The sequence below is a fragment of the Pseudophryne corroboree genome, chromosome 3 (genome assembly GCF_028390025.1).
Source record: "Pseudophryne corroboree isolate aPseCor3 chromosome 3, aPseCor3.hap2, whole genome shotgun sequence".
In the NCBI taxonomy this organism is placed as follows: domain Eukaryota; kingdom Metazoa; phylum Chordata; class Amphibia; order Anura; family Myobatrachidae; genus Pseudophryne; species Pseudophryne corroboree.
In genome coordinates this window covers 82,189,915-82,203,091 of record NC_086446.1, presented here as the reverse complement: position 1 = coordinate 82,203,091, position 13,177 = coordinate 82,189,915, and the positions used below count along the sequence as shown (strand labels likewise).

At 46.3% G+C, this 13,177-nt stretch overlaps 1 protein-coding gene across 1 annotated transcript in view; it reads left to right on the top strand.

Moving 5' to 3' along the window:
* Positions 1-13,177, top strand: part of LOC135057184 (zinc finger protein 845-like) — a 369,289-nt gene that overhangs the window by 209,801 nt on the left and 146,311 nt on the right. The window contains exons 6-7 of the mRNA XM_063963082.1: positions 6,415-6,512; positions 6,670-6,781. Of these exons, the coding sequence (XP_063819152.1) occupies positions 6,415-6,512; positions 6,670-6,781 (210 nt within the window). The remainder of the gene's footprint in view (positions 1-6,414; positions 6,513-6,669; positions 6,782-13,177) is intronic.

The window sequence follows — 13,177 nt, the reverse complement described above, 5'->3', positions numbered from 1 at the left end:
GACAGAGGTAGGAAGGCCCTGCTCGCAAGCTTACAATCTATAGCTATATACACACACACGGGCATTATATTGAGACCAGCTATTGCATCGGTATGGATGTGCAGTGCTGCAGCTGCGTGGTCAGATTCCCTGTCGGATAATATTGATACTATGGATAGGGACAATATTTTGCTGACAATAGAGCATATAAAAGACGCCGTCTTATACATGCGTGATGCACAGAGAGATATTTGCCGGCTGGCATCAAAAATAAGCGCTATGTCCATTGCCGCCAGGCGGGGGTTATGGACTCGGCAATGGTCAGGCGATGCCGATTCAAAACGGCACATGCAAGTTTTACCCTATAAGGGGGTGGAACTGTTTGGGGATGGTCTTTCAGACCTCGTTTCCACAGCTACTGCTGGGAAATCAACTTTTTTGCCACAGGCTACCCCACAGCAAAAGAAAGCACCGTATTATCAGGTACAGTCCTTTCGGCCCCAGAAAAGCAAGAGAGCTAGAGGCTCATCCTTTCTGCCGAGAGGAAAAGGTAGAGGGAAAAAGCTGCAGCACACAGCTAGTTCCCAAGAGCAGAAGTCCTCCCCTGCGTCCGGTAAGTCCACAGCATGACACTGGGGCTGCTCAGGCGGACCCGGGTACGGTGGGGGCCTGTCTCAGAAATTTCAGCGCACAGTGGGCTCTTTCACAGGTGGATCCCTGGGTCCTTCAAGTAGTATCTCGGGGGTACAGGCTGGAATTCGAGACGTCTCCCTCCCCGTTTACTAAAATCTGCCTTACCGGCAACTCCCTCTGCCAGGGAGGCAGTGTTGGTGGCTATCCAAAAACTGTATTCACAGCAAGTGATTGTCAAGGTACCCCTCCTTCAACAAGGAAAGGGTTACTATTCTACAATGTTTGTGGTACCGAAACCGGACGGTTCGGTGAGACCCATCTTAAATTTAAAATCCTTGAACACATATAGCAAAAGATTCAAGTTCAAGATGGAATCGCTCAGGGCGGTTATTGCGAGCCTGGACGAGGGGGATTACATGGTCTCCCTGGACATCAAGGATGCTTACCTGCATGTCCCCATTTACCCTCCTCACCAGGAGTACCTCAGGTTTGTGGTACAGGACTGTCACTATAAGTTCCAGATGCTGCCGTTTGGGTTATCAACGGCACCGAGGGTCTTTACCAAGGTAATGGCCAAAATGATGATACTCCTTCGCAAGAAGGGAGTTTTAATTATCCCGTACTTGGACGATCTCCTGATAAAGGCGAGGTCCAAGGAACAGTTGGTAGTGGGGGGTAGCACTTTCTCGGGAAGTGCTGCAACAGCACGGCTGGATTCTCAATATTCCAAAGTCACAGCTGGTCCCGACGACACGTCTTCTGTTCCTGGGAATGATTCTGGACACAGACCAGAAAAGAGTGTTTCTTCCAGTGGAAAAAGCCGAGGAGTTGTCATCTCTAGTCAGAAACCTCCTAAAAACGGGACAGGTGTCGGTACATCAATACAGACAAGCACACAACATATATGATACCACTGAACCAGCGCTGTATAGGGGTCAAATCAGATCGTATTCCTGTGGTTTTCCTTATTTCTCAGTTTGTACCGGAAAAAGAGGGAAAATTGCAAACCATAGTGTATTACCTTAGGTTACATGATTTATTTTAAAACATTAAAAACAAGACAATGAATGGAAGAGGATTTTTCCAAAAACAATCTCCACTACATGCACATAAAATCTGCACAGCATGTGCTAATTGGCATTCATCTGTGGGCTGGATCCTGACAGAAATAAAGCAATGGATAATTACCACGAACTGGTGAGAACCGAATAATCAGTTCTATGAGCATATGTTACATCAGACTGCCCAGCTGCAGCTTGGAGAGTTTTCTGGTGTCCAAAAGCCTTCCAGGTCTGGCATAGATGGTACCACGTCCTTATCCAGTCAGGTCAGTCCCCAAGAGCACCCACGCGTTCCGACCCTTCCTGGGTCTTTCTCAAGGTCAGCTCCTCTGAATGCCTTCTCAATCCTTCTCCTGGTTTAAAAGTCCCTCCCTTGTTCCTGATTGGTCCCGGCACAGCTGGTCTCTATACAATCATCCTCCTAAAAGTCTATGACGCTCGTGTGCCAAGACCGCCTCCTGTACAACATCTCCAGCCTCCTCATTTAATCCCGTTCTCATTCTCCGGTCATGTGATCAGAACCCACAGAAACGTCACTATATCGTGTGTTTGTTTTCGTCTCCTAGCAACTTCCGTCACAGAAGCCGTCTGGCCGTGCATCGCAGCTCGCGTCATCACGTTACCTGATCACGTGACTGCTCTCTGATGTGTCTCGTTACCTTAGAGACCTTCCTTTCCCGTGTTCATTTAGTTTACTCGGTTGCTATGGTGATCGGAACCAGTCTTATTCCCAGATCACTCTGTTTGTTCATGATGAGGAGGCTTCTTATAAATGACAAATTTAAATTCATATCCAATTCTTTCGGAACATGCTTATCACTCAGATCTAAAAAAGTATTCAAAGGTAAAAATCGATATTGCGAGCCTGGACGAGGGGGATTACATGGTCTCTCTGGACATCAAGGATGCTTACCTGCATGTCCCCATTTACCCTCCTCACCAGGAGTACCTCAGGTTTGTGGTACAGGACTGTCACTATAAGTTCCAGACGCTGCCGTTTGGGTTATCAACGGCACCGAGGGTCTTTACCAAGGTAATGGCCAAAATGATGATACTCCTTCGCAAGAAGGGAGTTTTAATTATCCCGTACTTGGACGATCTCCTGATAAAGGCGAGGTCCAAGGAACAGTTGGTAGTGGGGGGTAGCACTTTCTCGGGAAGTGCTGCAACAGCACGGCTGGATTCTCAATATTCCAAAGTCACAGCTGGTCCCGACGACACGTCTTCTGTTCCTGGGAATGATTCTGGACACAGACCAGAAAAGAGTGTTTTTTCCAGTGGAAAAAGCCGAGGAGTTGTCATCTCTAGTCAGAAACCTCCTAAAAACGGGACAGGTGTCGGTACATCAATGCACACGAGTCCTGGGAAAAATGGTAGCTTTGTACGAAGCAATTCCATTCGGAAGGTTCCACGCAAGGATTTTCCAGTGGGACCTGTTGGACAAATGGTCCGGGTCCCATCTCCAGATGCAGCAGCAGATAACCCTGTTGGCAAGGACCAGGGTGTCGCTGCTGTGGTGGCTGCAGAGGGCTCATCTACTAGAGGGCCGCAGATTCGGAATACAGGACTGGGTCCTGGTGACCACGGATGCCAGCCTTCGGGGCTGGGGTGCAGTCACACAGGGAAGAAATTTCCAAGGACTGTGGTCCAATCAGGAGATTTCACTTCACATAAATATTCTGGATCTAAGAGCCATTTACAATGCCCTAAGCCAAGCAAGGCCCCTGCTTCAAAACCAGCCGGTACTGATCCAATCAGACAACATCACGGCGGTCGCCCATGTAAACAGACAGGGCGGCACAAGAAGCAGGAGGGCAATGGCAGAAGCCACAAGGATTCTCCATTGGGCGGAAAATCACGTGTTAGCACTGGCAGCAGTGTTCATTCCGGGAGTGGACAACTGGGAAGCAGACATCCTCAGTAGGCACGACCTCCACCCGGGAGAATGGGGACTTCATCCAGAAGTCTTCCAAATGCTGGTAAACCGTTGAGAAAGACCACAGGTGGACATGATGGTGTCCCGCCTCAACAAAAAGCTAAAAAGATATTGCGCCAGGTCAAGGGACCCTCAGGTGATCGCTGTGGACGCTCTAGTAACACCGTGGGTGTACCAGTCGGTTTATGTGTTTAGTCCTCTGCCTCTCATTCCCAAGGTACTGAGAATAATACGAAGGGGAGGAGTGAGAACTATACTCGTGGTTCCGGATTGGCCAAGAAGGGCTTGGTACCCGGAACTTCAAGAGATGCTTTCAGAGGACCCATGGCCTCTACCACTCAGGCGGGACCTGCTGCAGCAGGGGCCCTGTCTGTTCCAAGACTTACCGCGGCTGCGTTTGACGGCATGGCGGTTGAACACCGGATCCTGAGTGAAAAAGGCATTCCGGAGGAAGTCATCCCTACCCTGATCAAAGCCAGGAAGGATGTCACTGCAAAACATTATCACCGCATTTGGCGGAAATATGTTGCTTGGTGTGAGGCCAGGAAGGCCCCTACGGAGGAATTTCAACTGGGTCGATTTCTGCATTTCCTGCAAGCATTGGGCCTCAAATTGGGGTCCATTAAGGTCCAGATTTCGGCTCTGTCGATTTTCTTCCAGAAAGAACTGGCTTCACTGCCTGAAGTTCAGACGTTTGTAAAGGGAGTGCTGCATATTCAGCCCCCTTTTGTGCCCCCAGTGGCACCTTGGGATCTCAATGTGGTTTTGGAGTTCCTGAAATCACATTGGTTTGAGCCACTAAAAACCGTGGATTTGAAATATCTCACATGGAAAGTGGTCATGCTGTTGGCTCTGGCTTCGGCCAGGCGTGTGTCAGAATTGGCGGCTTTGTCATGTAAAAGCCCTTATCTGATTTTCCATATGGATAGGGCAGAGTTGAGGACTCGTCCTCAATTTCTCCCGAAGGTGGTATCAGCTTTTCACTTGAACCAACCTATTGTGGTGCCTGCGGCACTAGGGACTTGGAGGATTCCAAGTTACTGGACGTAGTAAGGGCCCTAAAAATGTATGTTTCCAGGACGGCTGGAGTCAGGAAAACGGACTCGCTGTTTATCCTGTATGCACCCAACAAGCTGGGTGCTCCTGCTTCAAAGCAAACTATTGCGCGCTGGATCTGTAACACTATTCAGCATGCTCATTCTGCGGCAGGATTGCCGCATCCGAAATCGGTGAAAGCCCACTACACAAAGAAGGTGGGTTCTTCTTGGGCGGCTGCCCGAGGGGTCTCGGCATTACAGCTTTGCCGAGCTGCTACTTGGTCGGGTTCAAACACATTTGCAAAATTCTACAAGTTTGATACCCTGGCTAAGGAGGACCGAATAAAACACTAAGAAGGGCGAACACCAGGATAAGGCACTAAGGTCCGACATCCGACGGGCCGAAGACATGGCCAACAGGAAGAAGGTCTTCCATGTAAGCCATCGTAGATCCACAGTGTCCAGAGGTTCAAAGCAGGATGACTGGAGAACCGGAATAACCAGGGATAGATTGCGCAGAGCAACAGGGGGTATAAAAGGCAGCTGCACATGCAGCACCCCTGAAAGAAGGTTTGAATGTTTGGGAATGTAGCCAGCTGATGCTGGAAAAGAACAGACAATGCGATGTTGGACCTTAAGGTCGTTTCTCGTTCACATTTGAACCAGGAGATAGTGGTCCCCACCTTTGCGGAGGGTTCTTCTGAGGTTACTTTCCTGGATGTTGTCCGGGCTCTCTGGCATACTCTGGAAATGCGAATGTCTAATTTCCTGTTCATCCTCTGATTCTCGCAAACTGGGTTAGCCCGGCCTCCAAGCAGACCTTGGCCAGATGACTGTTTCAGTATTCTCCAGGCCTATTTGGAGGCGAAGCTCCCTGTTCCTGCAGGGATTACAGTGCACTCCACTCATTTGGTGGGCATCTCTTGAGCTGCTAGACGTGGGGCCTTTGTGGAACAACTCTGCAAAGTGGCCACTTGGTCTTCTGGCTAGACTTTTATCAGGTTTTATGCCTTTGTCACTTTTGCGTCGGCTGAGGCAGCCTTTGGGCGTAATGTCCTCAGCGCAGTCCAGAAGCGTCGCTGCCGATGAGAGGACAGATTTTAGGACGTCCCAGCGTAGCTGCTCTCCTGTGACCCCTAGTGGACGCATAGGGAAAATGGTATTTATGGTCTTACCTTGATAAATCCTTTTCCTGTAGTCCATAGGGGGGCACAGGACTGCCTCCCTGACTGTACGGGATTCTTTCCTATACTAGTGAGTGTGGCCGGTTATTTAGTGTCTGGTTTTGTGTTGCCTTGCCTTCTCCGCTGCTGCCGTGGGCTCATTAAACCAAACTGACGGGCCCTGGCCAGGGGACGGGGTATAGGGGAGAGGGAGGTCGAGCAAGCTGGGTAAAAAAAAAAAAAAAAAAGCGCCTGCTCGTTTTTTCACCGCCTATAACCCAGCGTAGCTTTTCTACTGTGCCTCCTATGGTGTGTGTGTGTGTGTGTGTGTGTTGTTGTGTAATATATATAAATTTTTTAATTTTATTTTTTTTGCTGTCTAGATTTAAACGCCTATAATGTGTAGGAATGGTAGGGTCGCCGAACTAGGGCCATGTTTTTGTAAACTAAAGAAAGGACCATATTTTATGAAGGGGCACCCATGTTTTGTTCTACCTCCCTTTTTAAAAATGTGATTTGTCCAACATGGGGTAGTTAGGATACTTACACATCATCTGATAATAACAGAAAAACTAATGTACTCAGTATCTGTGTGTCTTCTACAGATGGACCCAGTAACAGAGATTCCCCAGAGAGATGTCCCCGTCCTCTTTATTCCCAGGACTGTACAGAGGAAAATCCCAGTACCCCACAGAAGGATCAGGTAGGTGGGATTTTGGGTCTTTGCAAATACTGATATACCACAGGAACTTTTCATTGTATGATCTAAAGAGTAGCTGTTTGTTTTATACCCTGATATTGTATTCTTTACTCCCAGGAATATCTGACATTTGTAAAGTGTTCTATTTTTGGTTAATTAGGGTGATGACCTTGCTGATATTAAGGTAGAAGATATGAAGGTAGAAGAAGAGATGTATGTGAGGGGTGATCAGCAGTGTAAGGAGGAGGAAATCCCTACAGATATCGGCACAGGTGAGTAATAATCACTGATTACAGAGAGGAGTCACATATTGTCCTTGTTCTGTCACTACAGCAGTCTCTTATTCTACACCCTTCTCTGTCAGTACTGACTAATGAGGGAAATGTATCTGTCAAGTGGTGTAATTAGGAAACATCAGCACCTATTATGCTCCTGTTCTCTCCCTCACATCATGTCGCTGTGTGTTACCAGCCCAGAGATCTGACCAGTCTCCTCCTCGCACTCTCTGGTGTATCTCGTACATCAGGAGCCATCATCCCCTATTATACTCCTGCTCCCCCCCTCACATCATGTCACTGTGTATTACCAGCCCAGAGATCTGACCAGTCTCCTCCCCACACTCTCTGGTGTAACTCATACATCAGTACAAGGGACACCTGTTCCGTCATCATTCCATGTTGCTCTTTTCTACATTTATTGTCTCTCAAGGTTTTATTTACTTACAAGGTCACAAAACAAACACACATATGAAATGCATGTTGCGTGAGTTATCCTATATTACAAAAGCCAAGTCTTCTCCTCACCTCTGTTATGTGCGGTGGCGGCCACTAGAGGCCTTTGTGTGCTGGAAGCTGACCAGCTCAAACTGAAAGTGATACTGCGGAGAGATGTTACAGCCTCCTAACCTGCTGATGGTAATACTGATCTGACACTCACACTTGCTGCATACAGGGAGAGGGGGTAGGGGCAGATAGGCACTGGGGAGAGAGGGCGGTAGGGGCAGGAATGGCATGGGGGGAGAGATAAGGGGAGGGGTTAGGTAGTGACCAGGGAGAGAGTGGAGTGGTTGGATCAGATAGGGACAGTGAAGAGAGAGATGCAGATTTTTTCACTATAGTCACCTTTCTCTTTCATCCACTAGGGGACACTGGAGCATCCTTAGACATTAGGGGTGTGAAGCTTGCAACCGGAGGTGTGGCACAATCTAAAAATTAGCATTGTCTGTACAGCCGGCTCCTCCCCCTTCACATCCCTCTTGCCTCAGTTTGGAAAATTATGCCAGGAGGTACAAGCACAAAAAGGAGCTGCTGCTCCATGAAGAATATTTATTATTATTATAATTTTTTTTTTTTCTCTTTTAATTGACCCAATCCCTCCTAACTAAAGGGAGGGTGCAGGTTTTCAAAGGAAAAGATGGTAAATGCCCGATCCCACCTATATGAAAGGGGGTGCAGGCTTTACCAGACGAAGAGGCTGCGTCCCCCTAATAAAAGGGGGACAAAAGAAATAGAATATCTCCCAGCGCTTATAATATTCAAGTGTGTAAATATATTTCCTACTATATTAGTTGAAGTATTCAATTTTATAAATAAATACAATACCAATCCTCTTTCATAAAAGTAGTATCTTCTTTATTTAGAATATAGTGTTATCAACACCTAAAAAAAGGGGGAATTATATCTAATAATATTACTCAATAAAACGTGATCCTAATACCGGTATACGTTACAACACAACACAATACAACACAACATAAAACATATACTATAAACAGTGGGTTATTCCCAGCTGTTTAACTTTTATAAAAAATCCACAATTGTAATTTCCAATCACATTCCCATTCCTAGCTGGAAGGGATGAATCCTGGATTTCCAGAGACTAAAATGGTATATTTAAAATTGAATCACAATGGTTTTGTTCACTGTAATGGTTAATCCTTTTGTTGTATCAGCATACCATACATCAGAATTCCTAATCAGGAATATACCATATGCGGACTCACTTAAAAGTCACAGGTCCAAAACCAGTCACTTATTCAAACCAAGGGTGCCAGTTTACTCAAATGTCACAGGTCCAAAGCAGTTCAGTATTTATAGACAGGAATGAAGTGTATGTAGATTTTGCTCAAATATTGCAGATCCAGAGCACATCAAACATTCATGACCAAGAGTAAAGTGTATGCACAAACTTACTCAGGTGCCACAGGTTCAGAAAAAAGTTTGGGTGTCTGCCGGCAGACTGTTGCAGGTGCTTTCAGCGATCAACTAGTTTCGCCTGTCTAAGCAGGCTTCCTCAGGATGCTGAGGAAGCCTGCTTAGACAGGCGAAACTAGTTGATCTGAGTAAGTTTGTGCATACACTTTACTCTTGGTCATGAATGTTTGATGTGCTCTGGATCTGCAATATTTGAGCAAAATCTACATACACTTCATTCCGGTCTATAAATACTGAACTGCTTTGGACCTGTGACATTTGAGTAAACTGGCACCCTTGGTTTGAATAAGTGACTGGTTTTGGACCTGTGACTTTTAAGTGAGTCCGCATATGGTATATTCCTGATTAGGAATTCTGATGTATGGTATGCTGATACAACAAAAGGATTAACCATTACAGTGAACAAAACCATTGTGATTCAATTTTAAATATACCATTTTAGTCTCTGGAAATCCAGGATTCATCCCTTCCAGCTAGGAATGGGAATGTGATTGGAAATTACAATTGTGGATTTTTTATAAAGTTAAACAGCTGGGAATAACCCACTGTTTATAGTATATGTTTTATGTTGTGTTGTATTGTGTTGTAACGTATACCGGTATTAGGATCACGTTTTATTGAGTAATATTATTAGATATAATTCCCCCTTTTTTTTTTTAGGTGTTGATAACACTATATTCTAAATAAAGAAAATACTACTTTTATGAAAGAGGATTGGTATTGTATTTATTTATAAAATTTAATACTTCAACTAATATAGTAGGAAATATATTTACACACTTGAATATTATAAGCGCTGGGAGATATTCTATTTCTTCTATCCATATTTTAAGAGGCTAGTGGAAAGCCCTTTCTTCTCCATAGCAGCTGTAAGTCAATCAAGTGAGGCAAATAAGCGCAGTCCTCAAATCTTCCTAAAGGGGGACAAAGTTCAGGTGCTGCGTCAACTAATGAAATAGAGGACAAAGCCAAGATGATTTTGAGAGACAAGATGTATCTCTCTGCAGGAGATCCTCTAATCGTGAGTACTGGGAGATCAGAGTGCAGCTTAGGCTAGGTTTTTTTATTTATTTATTTTTTCTCTCCACTTTACAATGTATTATACCTTATACTCTATTAACCTTCCTCCCCCTCTCAAAAGTCTTCCGCGCTGCAGCTATCGGCTGCGGTTGGCGCGAGGGAGCAATTACGGCGCAAGACACTGCATGTTGTTCCCTGTACGCAGGGGGAGACAGCAGAGCTCGCGAGTCGCGCGCTACAGAGAGCGGTGCTCGGGCGCCGCTACGGGACCTTGTAAATGTGGTCCCGGCGCGCGCCAGCCAGCGGCCGGCGGGAGGAAGAGAGACATTCTCAGCAGCGCCGCGCGGCTGAGCAGTGTCTCAGCAGCGTACGCCGATATACTGGAGCTGCGGGGGGGCCACTTTTATTAGGCTGTGGATGGTCACAGATGTGACCAAGAAATTTTTGTGGCGGCCATTTTTATTATTACCGCAAGCGCCAGTCTGAGGGAAGGATGGGTTTTCCTCCCCCCCCCCTTCCCCTCCCCCTTCCCCTCCACTATGCAGGGCTTAGGGGAAGGTATTTTCTTACAGGGTTGCTACCCCTGCTGTTCTGACTCAACAGGTAGATGTCTATATATATATATATATATATATATATATATATATATATATATATGATTAGAGATTCCTGATGCTAGTAAGCTGCCTCTGCTCGTACAGTATATATATGTATTTCTATGATTAGAGAGACTCGTTATGCTACTAGCTCCCTCTGCTGGTATGAACTGTCAATTACCTTCTATGAGGATCTCCTGAAAAATAATTATAATTTTACTGATTTATGTTTTCAAGGGACTTCTTTTACAAAGATCCTGAGGAAAATACGAGGAAGCAAGCGGATACCAACTATACCACCGTAGCTGAGTTAGGGTGTGTACACACGGTGAGATTTTTTCTTAAGATTTTGACTATATAGTCAAAATCGTAAGAAAAGTTAGTGCAGATCGCAAGATGAAAGTCACCTTGCGATCCCGATGCGCGGTCCCGCCAGGTCGGCATCGCAAGAAAAGATAGACTGTGCAGGCAAGTCAATCCTTGCTAGATCGGTGTACTATCTAGTTCATCTCACATGTCAATGACATCTCACATAAGCCAAAATCTCACATAAGCCAAAATCGTAAGCACACATAGTCCATATCTCAAGAAAAGTTAGTCAAAATCTGTGCTATCTGGCCTCCGGGGAGTTCAAGGGAAATCGCAAGTAAAAATAGGACATAGCAAGGATCTCACCGTGTGTACACACCCTTATAGGCCCTACACACTTGGCGATATTTTGAAAGATATGAACGATCTCATTCATAAATGAACGAGAACTCGTTCATATCTTTCAGTGTGGAGACTTAAGCGATGAACGATGCGCGGCCCCGCGCTCGTTCATCGCTGATCTCCCGTCGGCTGTGCATGCAGGCCAATATGGACGATCTCGTCCATATTTGCCTGCACTTCAATGCAGCCGGGTGACGGGGGGAGTGAAGAAACTTCACTCCCCCGTCACTGCCCCCCCGCCGCCGGGTCGCTCGTCGGCCGTATCGGCCGTCGGGCACCTCGGCGGCACATCGCCATGTGAGTAGGGCCCATTACAGTTGAGGTGTCAGGGTTGCATGTTGGCTGGTGTGTTTAATTTATTTATTTATTTATTCTTAATTTATTTATTTTTGTCCAGTTCTGGTTTCTATATAAAGGAGGGAACAGTAATTCCAGCCAGATCCGATAACTTTGCTTCCGTTATCTATCACAGCCTTTCTCTTCCTAATTTAAAGGGTGAAAGCGCCGTAAAACACCCTGGTAGGGGGTTTAAATGACAGGTATAATGCAAAGACCAGTTATGTTTGTAGAAGAAGAGCACGCGGATGGCAGCTCTGGGGTGTGCTATACTGGCTTAAACAAGGACGCTCCACCTCCACCTGGGAGCAGTGCTCTGACTAGGTCAAGGATAACCTTGTAGATAGAATCTCCAATGAGATGGCGGAATCCCACACGCATAAATCAGTGCTGCGGAATTCTCAGAGACGAAGAATTTCTCATCAGGTTAACGCCTCCCGCACAAGCAGTAACAATGTGCAGGGCGGTTAAAAGGCCTCTTCATCTTGTACCGGAAGCAGTAGAGGAAGAGGGTCTTCTCATTGATACGAAAGGTGAGGTAATGGAATCTAACCTAGTCGCCAATCTTCCAGAAGAAGACACGGCTATCTCGGGTCTTGTTTCTTTAATCAAAACAAACGAAGATCCTAAAGTTTAAGGTAGAATAAGTAATGGAGCCAGTAGATTCGAATTGTTTGACTCCCAAAGGACACGTTCAGCAGCGTTTCCTATTCCTAAATCCCTCCAGTCTCAAATGGAGGAGGTTTGGAAACAACCTGCCAAACGCTTTCAATTTCCAAATGGGGTTTCCAGTAACTTATCCCCTACCTAAATGTGTAATGGATAAGTGGGCTATTCCGTCGGTAGTGGATGTTTTCCTAGGAAGGTTGTCGAAGAAGTCAATCTTACCATTACCTACTGTAACGACTTTAAGAGGCTGACACAGCCTTAAAGTCAATTTAAAAAAAAATTTTTTTAGCAGGTGCAATACAGAGACCTACGGTCGACTGCGCTTGTGTTAACAAGGCCATGGGAGCATGGTCTGGACGCATAGTACAGGCTATTTAGGGGAAAAATGGTTTGGAAGAAATTACCCAACTGGCGGAGCACATTCGAGAATTAGCTTCATACGCGTGTCAAGCCTCTAGGGATATTCACAGGATAGCATTGCGCATCTCTGCATCAGCCATATCGGCTAGACGGACAGAGAACGGCATGGAGACTCTGACACCACAAGGGGCGGTAGAATCCCTCCCCTTTGAGGGTGCTATGCTTTTCGGTCCAGTGTTGAACAAGTGGATTTCGCAAGCTACAGCAAGGACGTCCACTTTTCTGCCTACTCCTTATGCAAGAGCCACTCCACAGGTTAGGAGAGCTTATTAGGGACTAGCGTGTAACTCCTTTAGATCTCAGTCCTTGCGAGCCCGAGGAAGAGGTTTTGGTACACAAGTACGTGGGGGCAGAGGTAAAGGCCGCCCACAGGCAGCAGCCAAAACAGCGGGATACACTGGCTGGCAAGACCGTGGCAGGACGGTCTCCCGGCTCACCTGGGATCCCCCTTGGTGGTGGGCGGAAGTCTGGAGATTGCCTCGGTGCCCTCAGAAAGCATAAGCGCTACTGCCAGCAATTGAAAAATTACTACGGTCAGAGGTCATTATTCCGATGGACGTCTCTCAGAGAGGAACGGCTATCTATTCCAATTTAAAAGTTTTAAACCGGTCTCTGAGTGTCTACTAATTCAAGCTGGAATCAATCCAGTCGGTCATTGCAGGCTTAGAACATGCATATCCCAATCTGGGCCTCTCAACAGGCT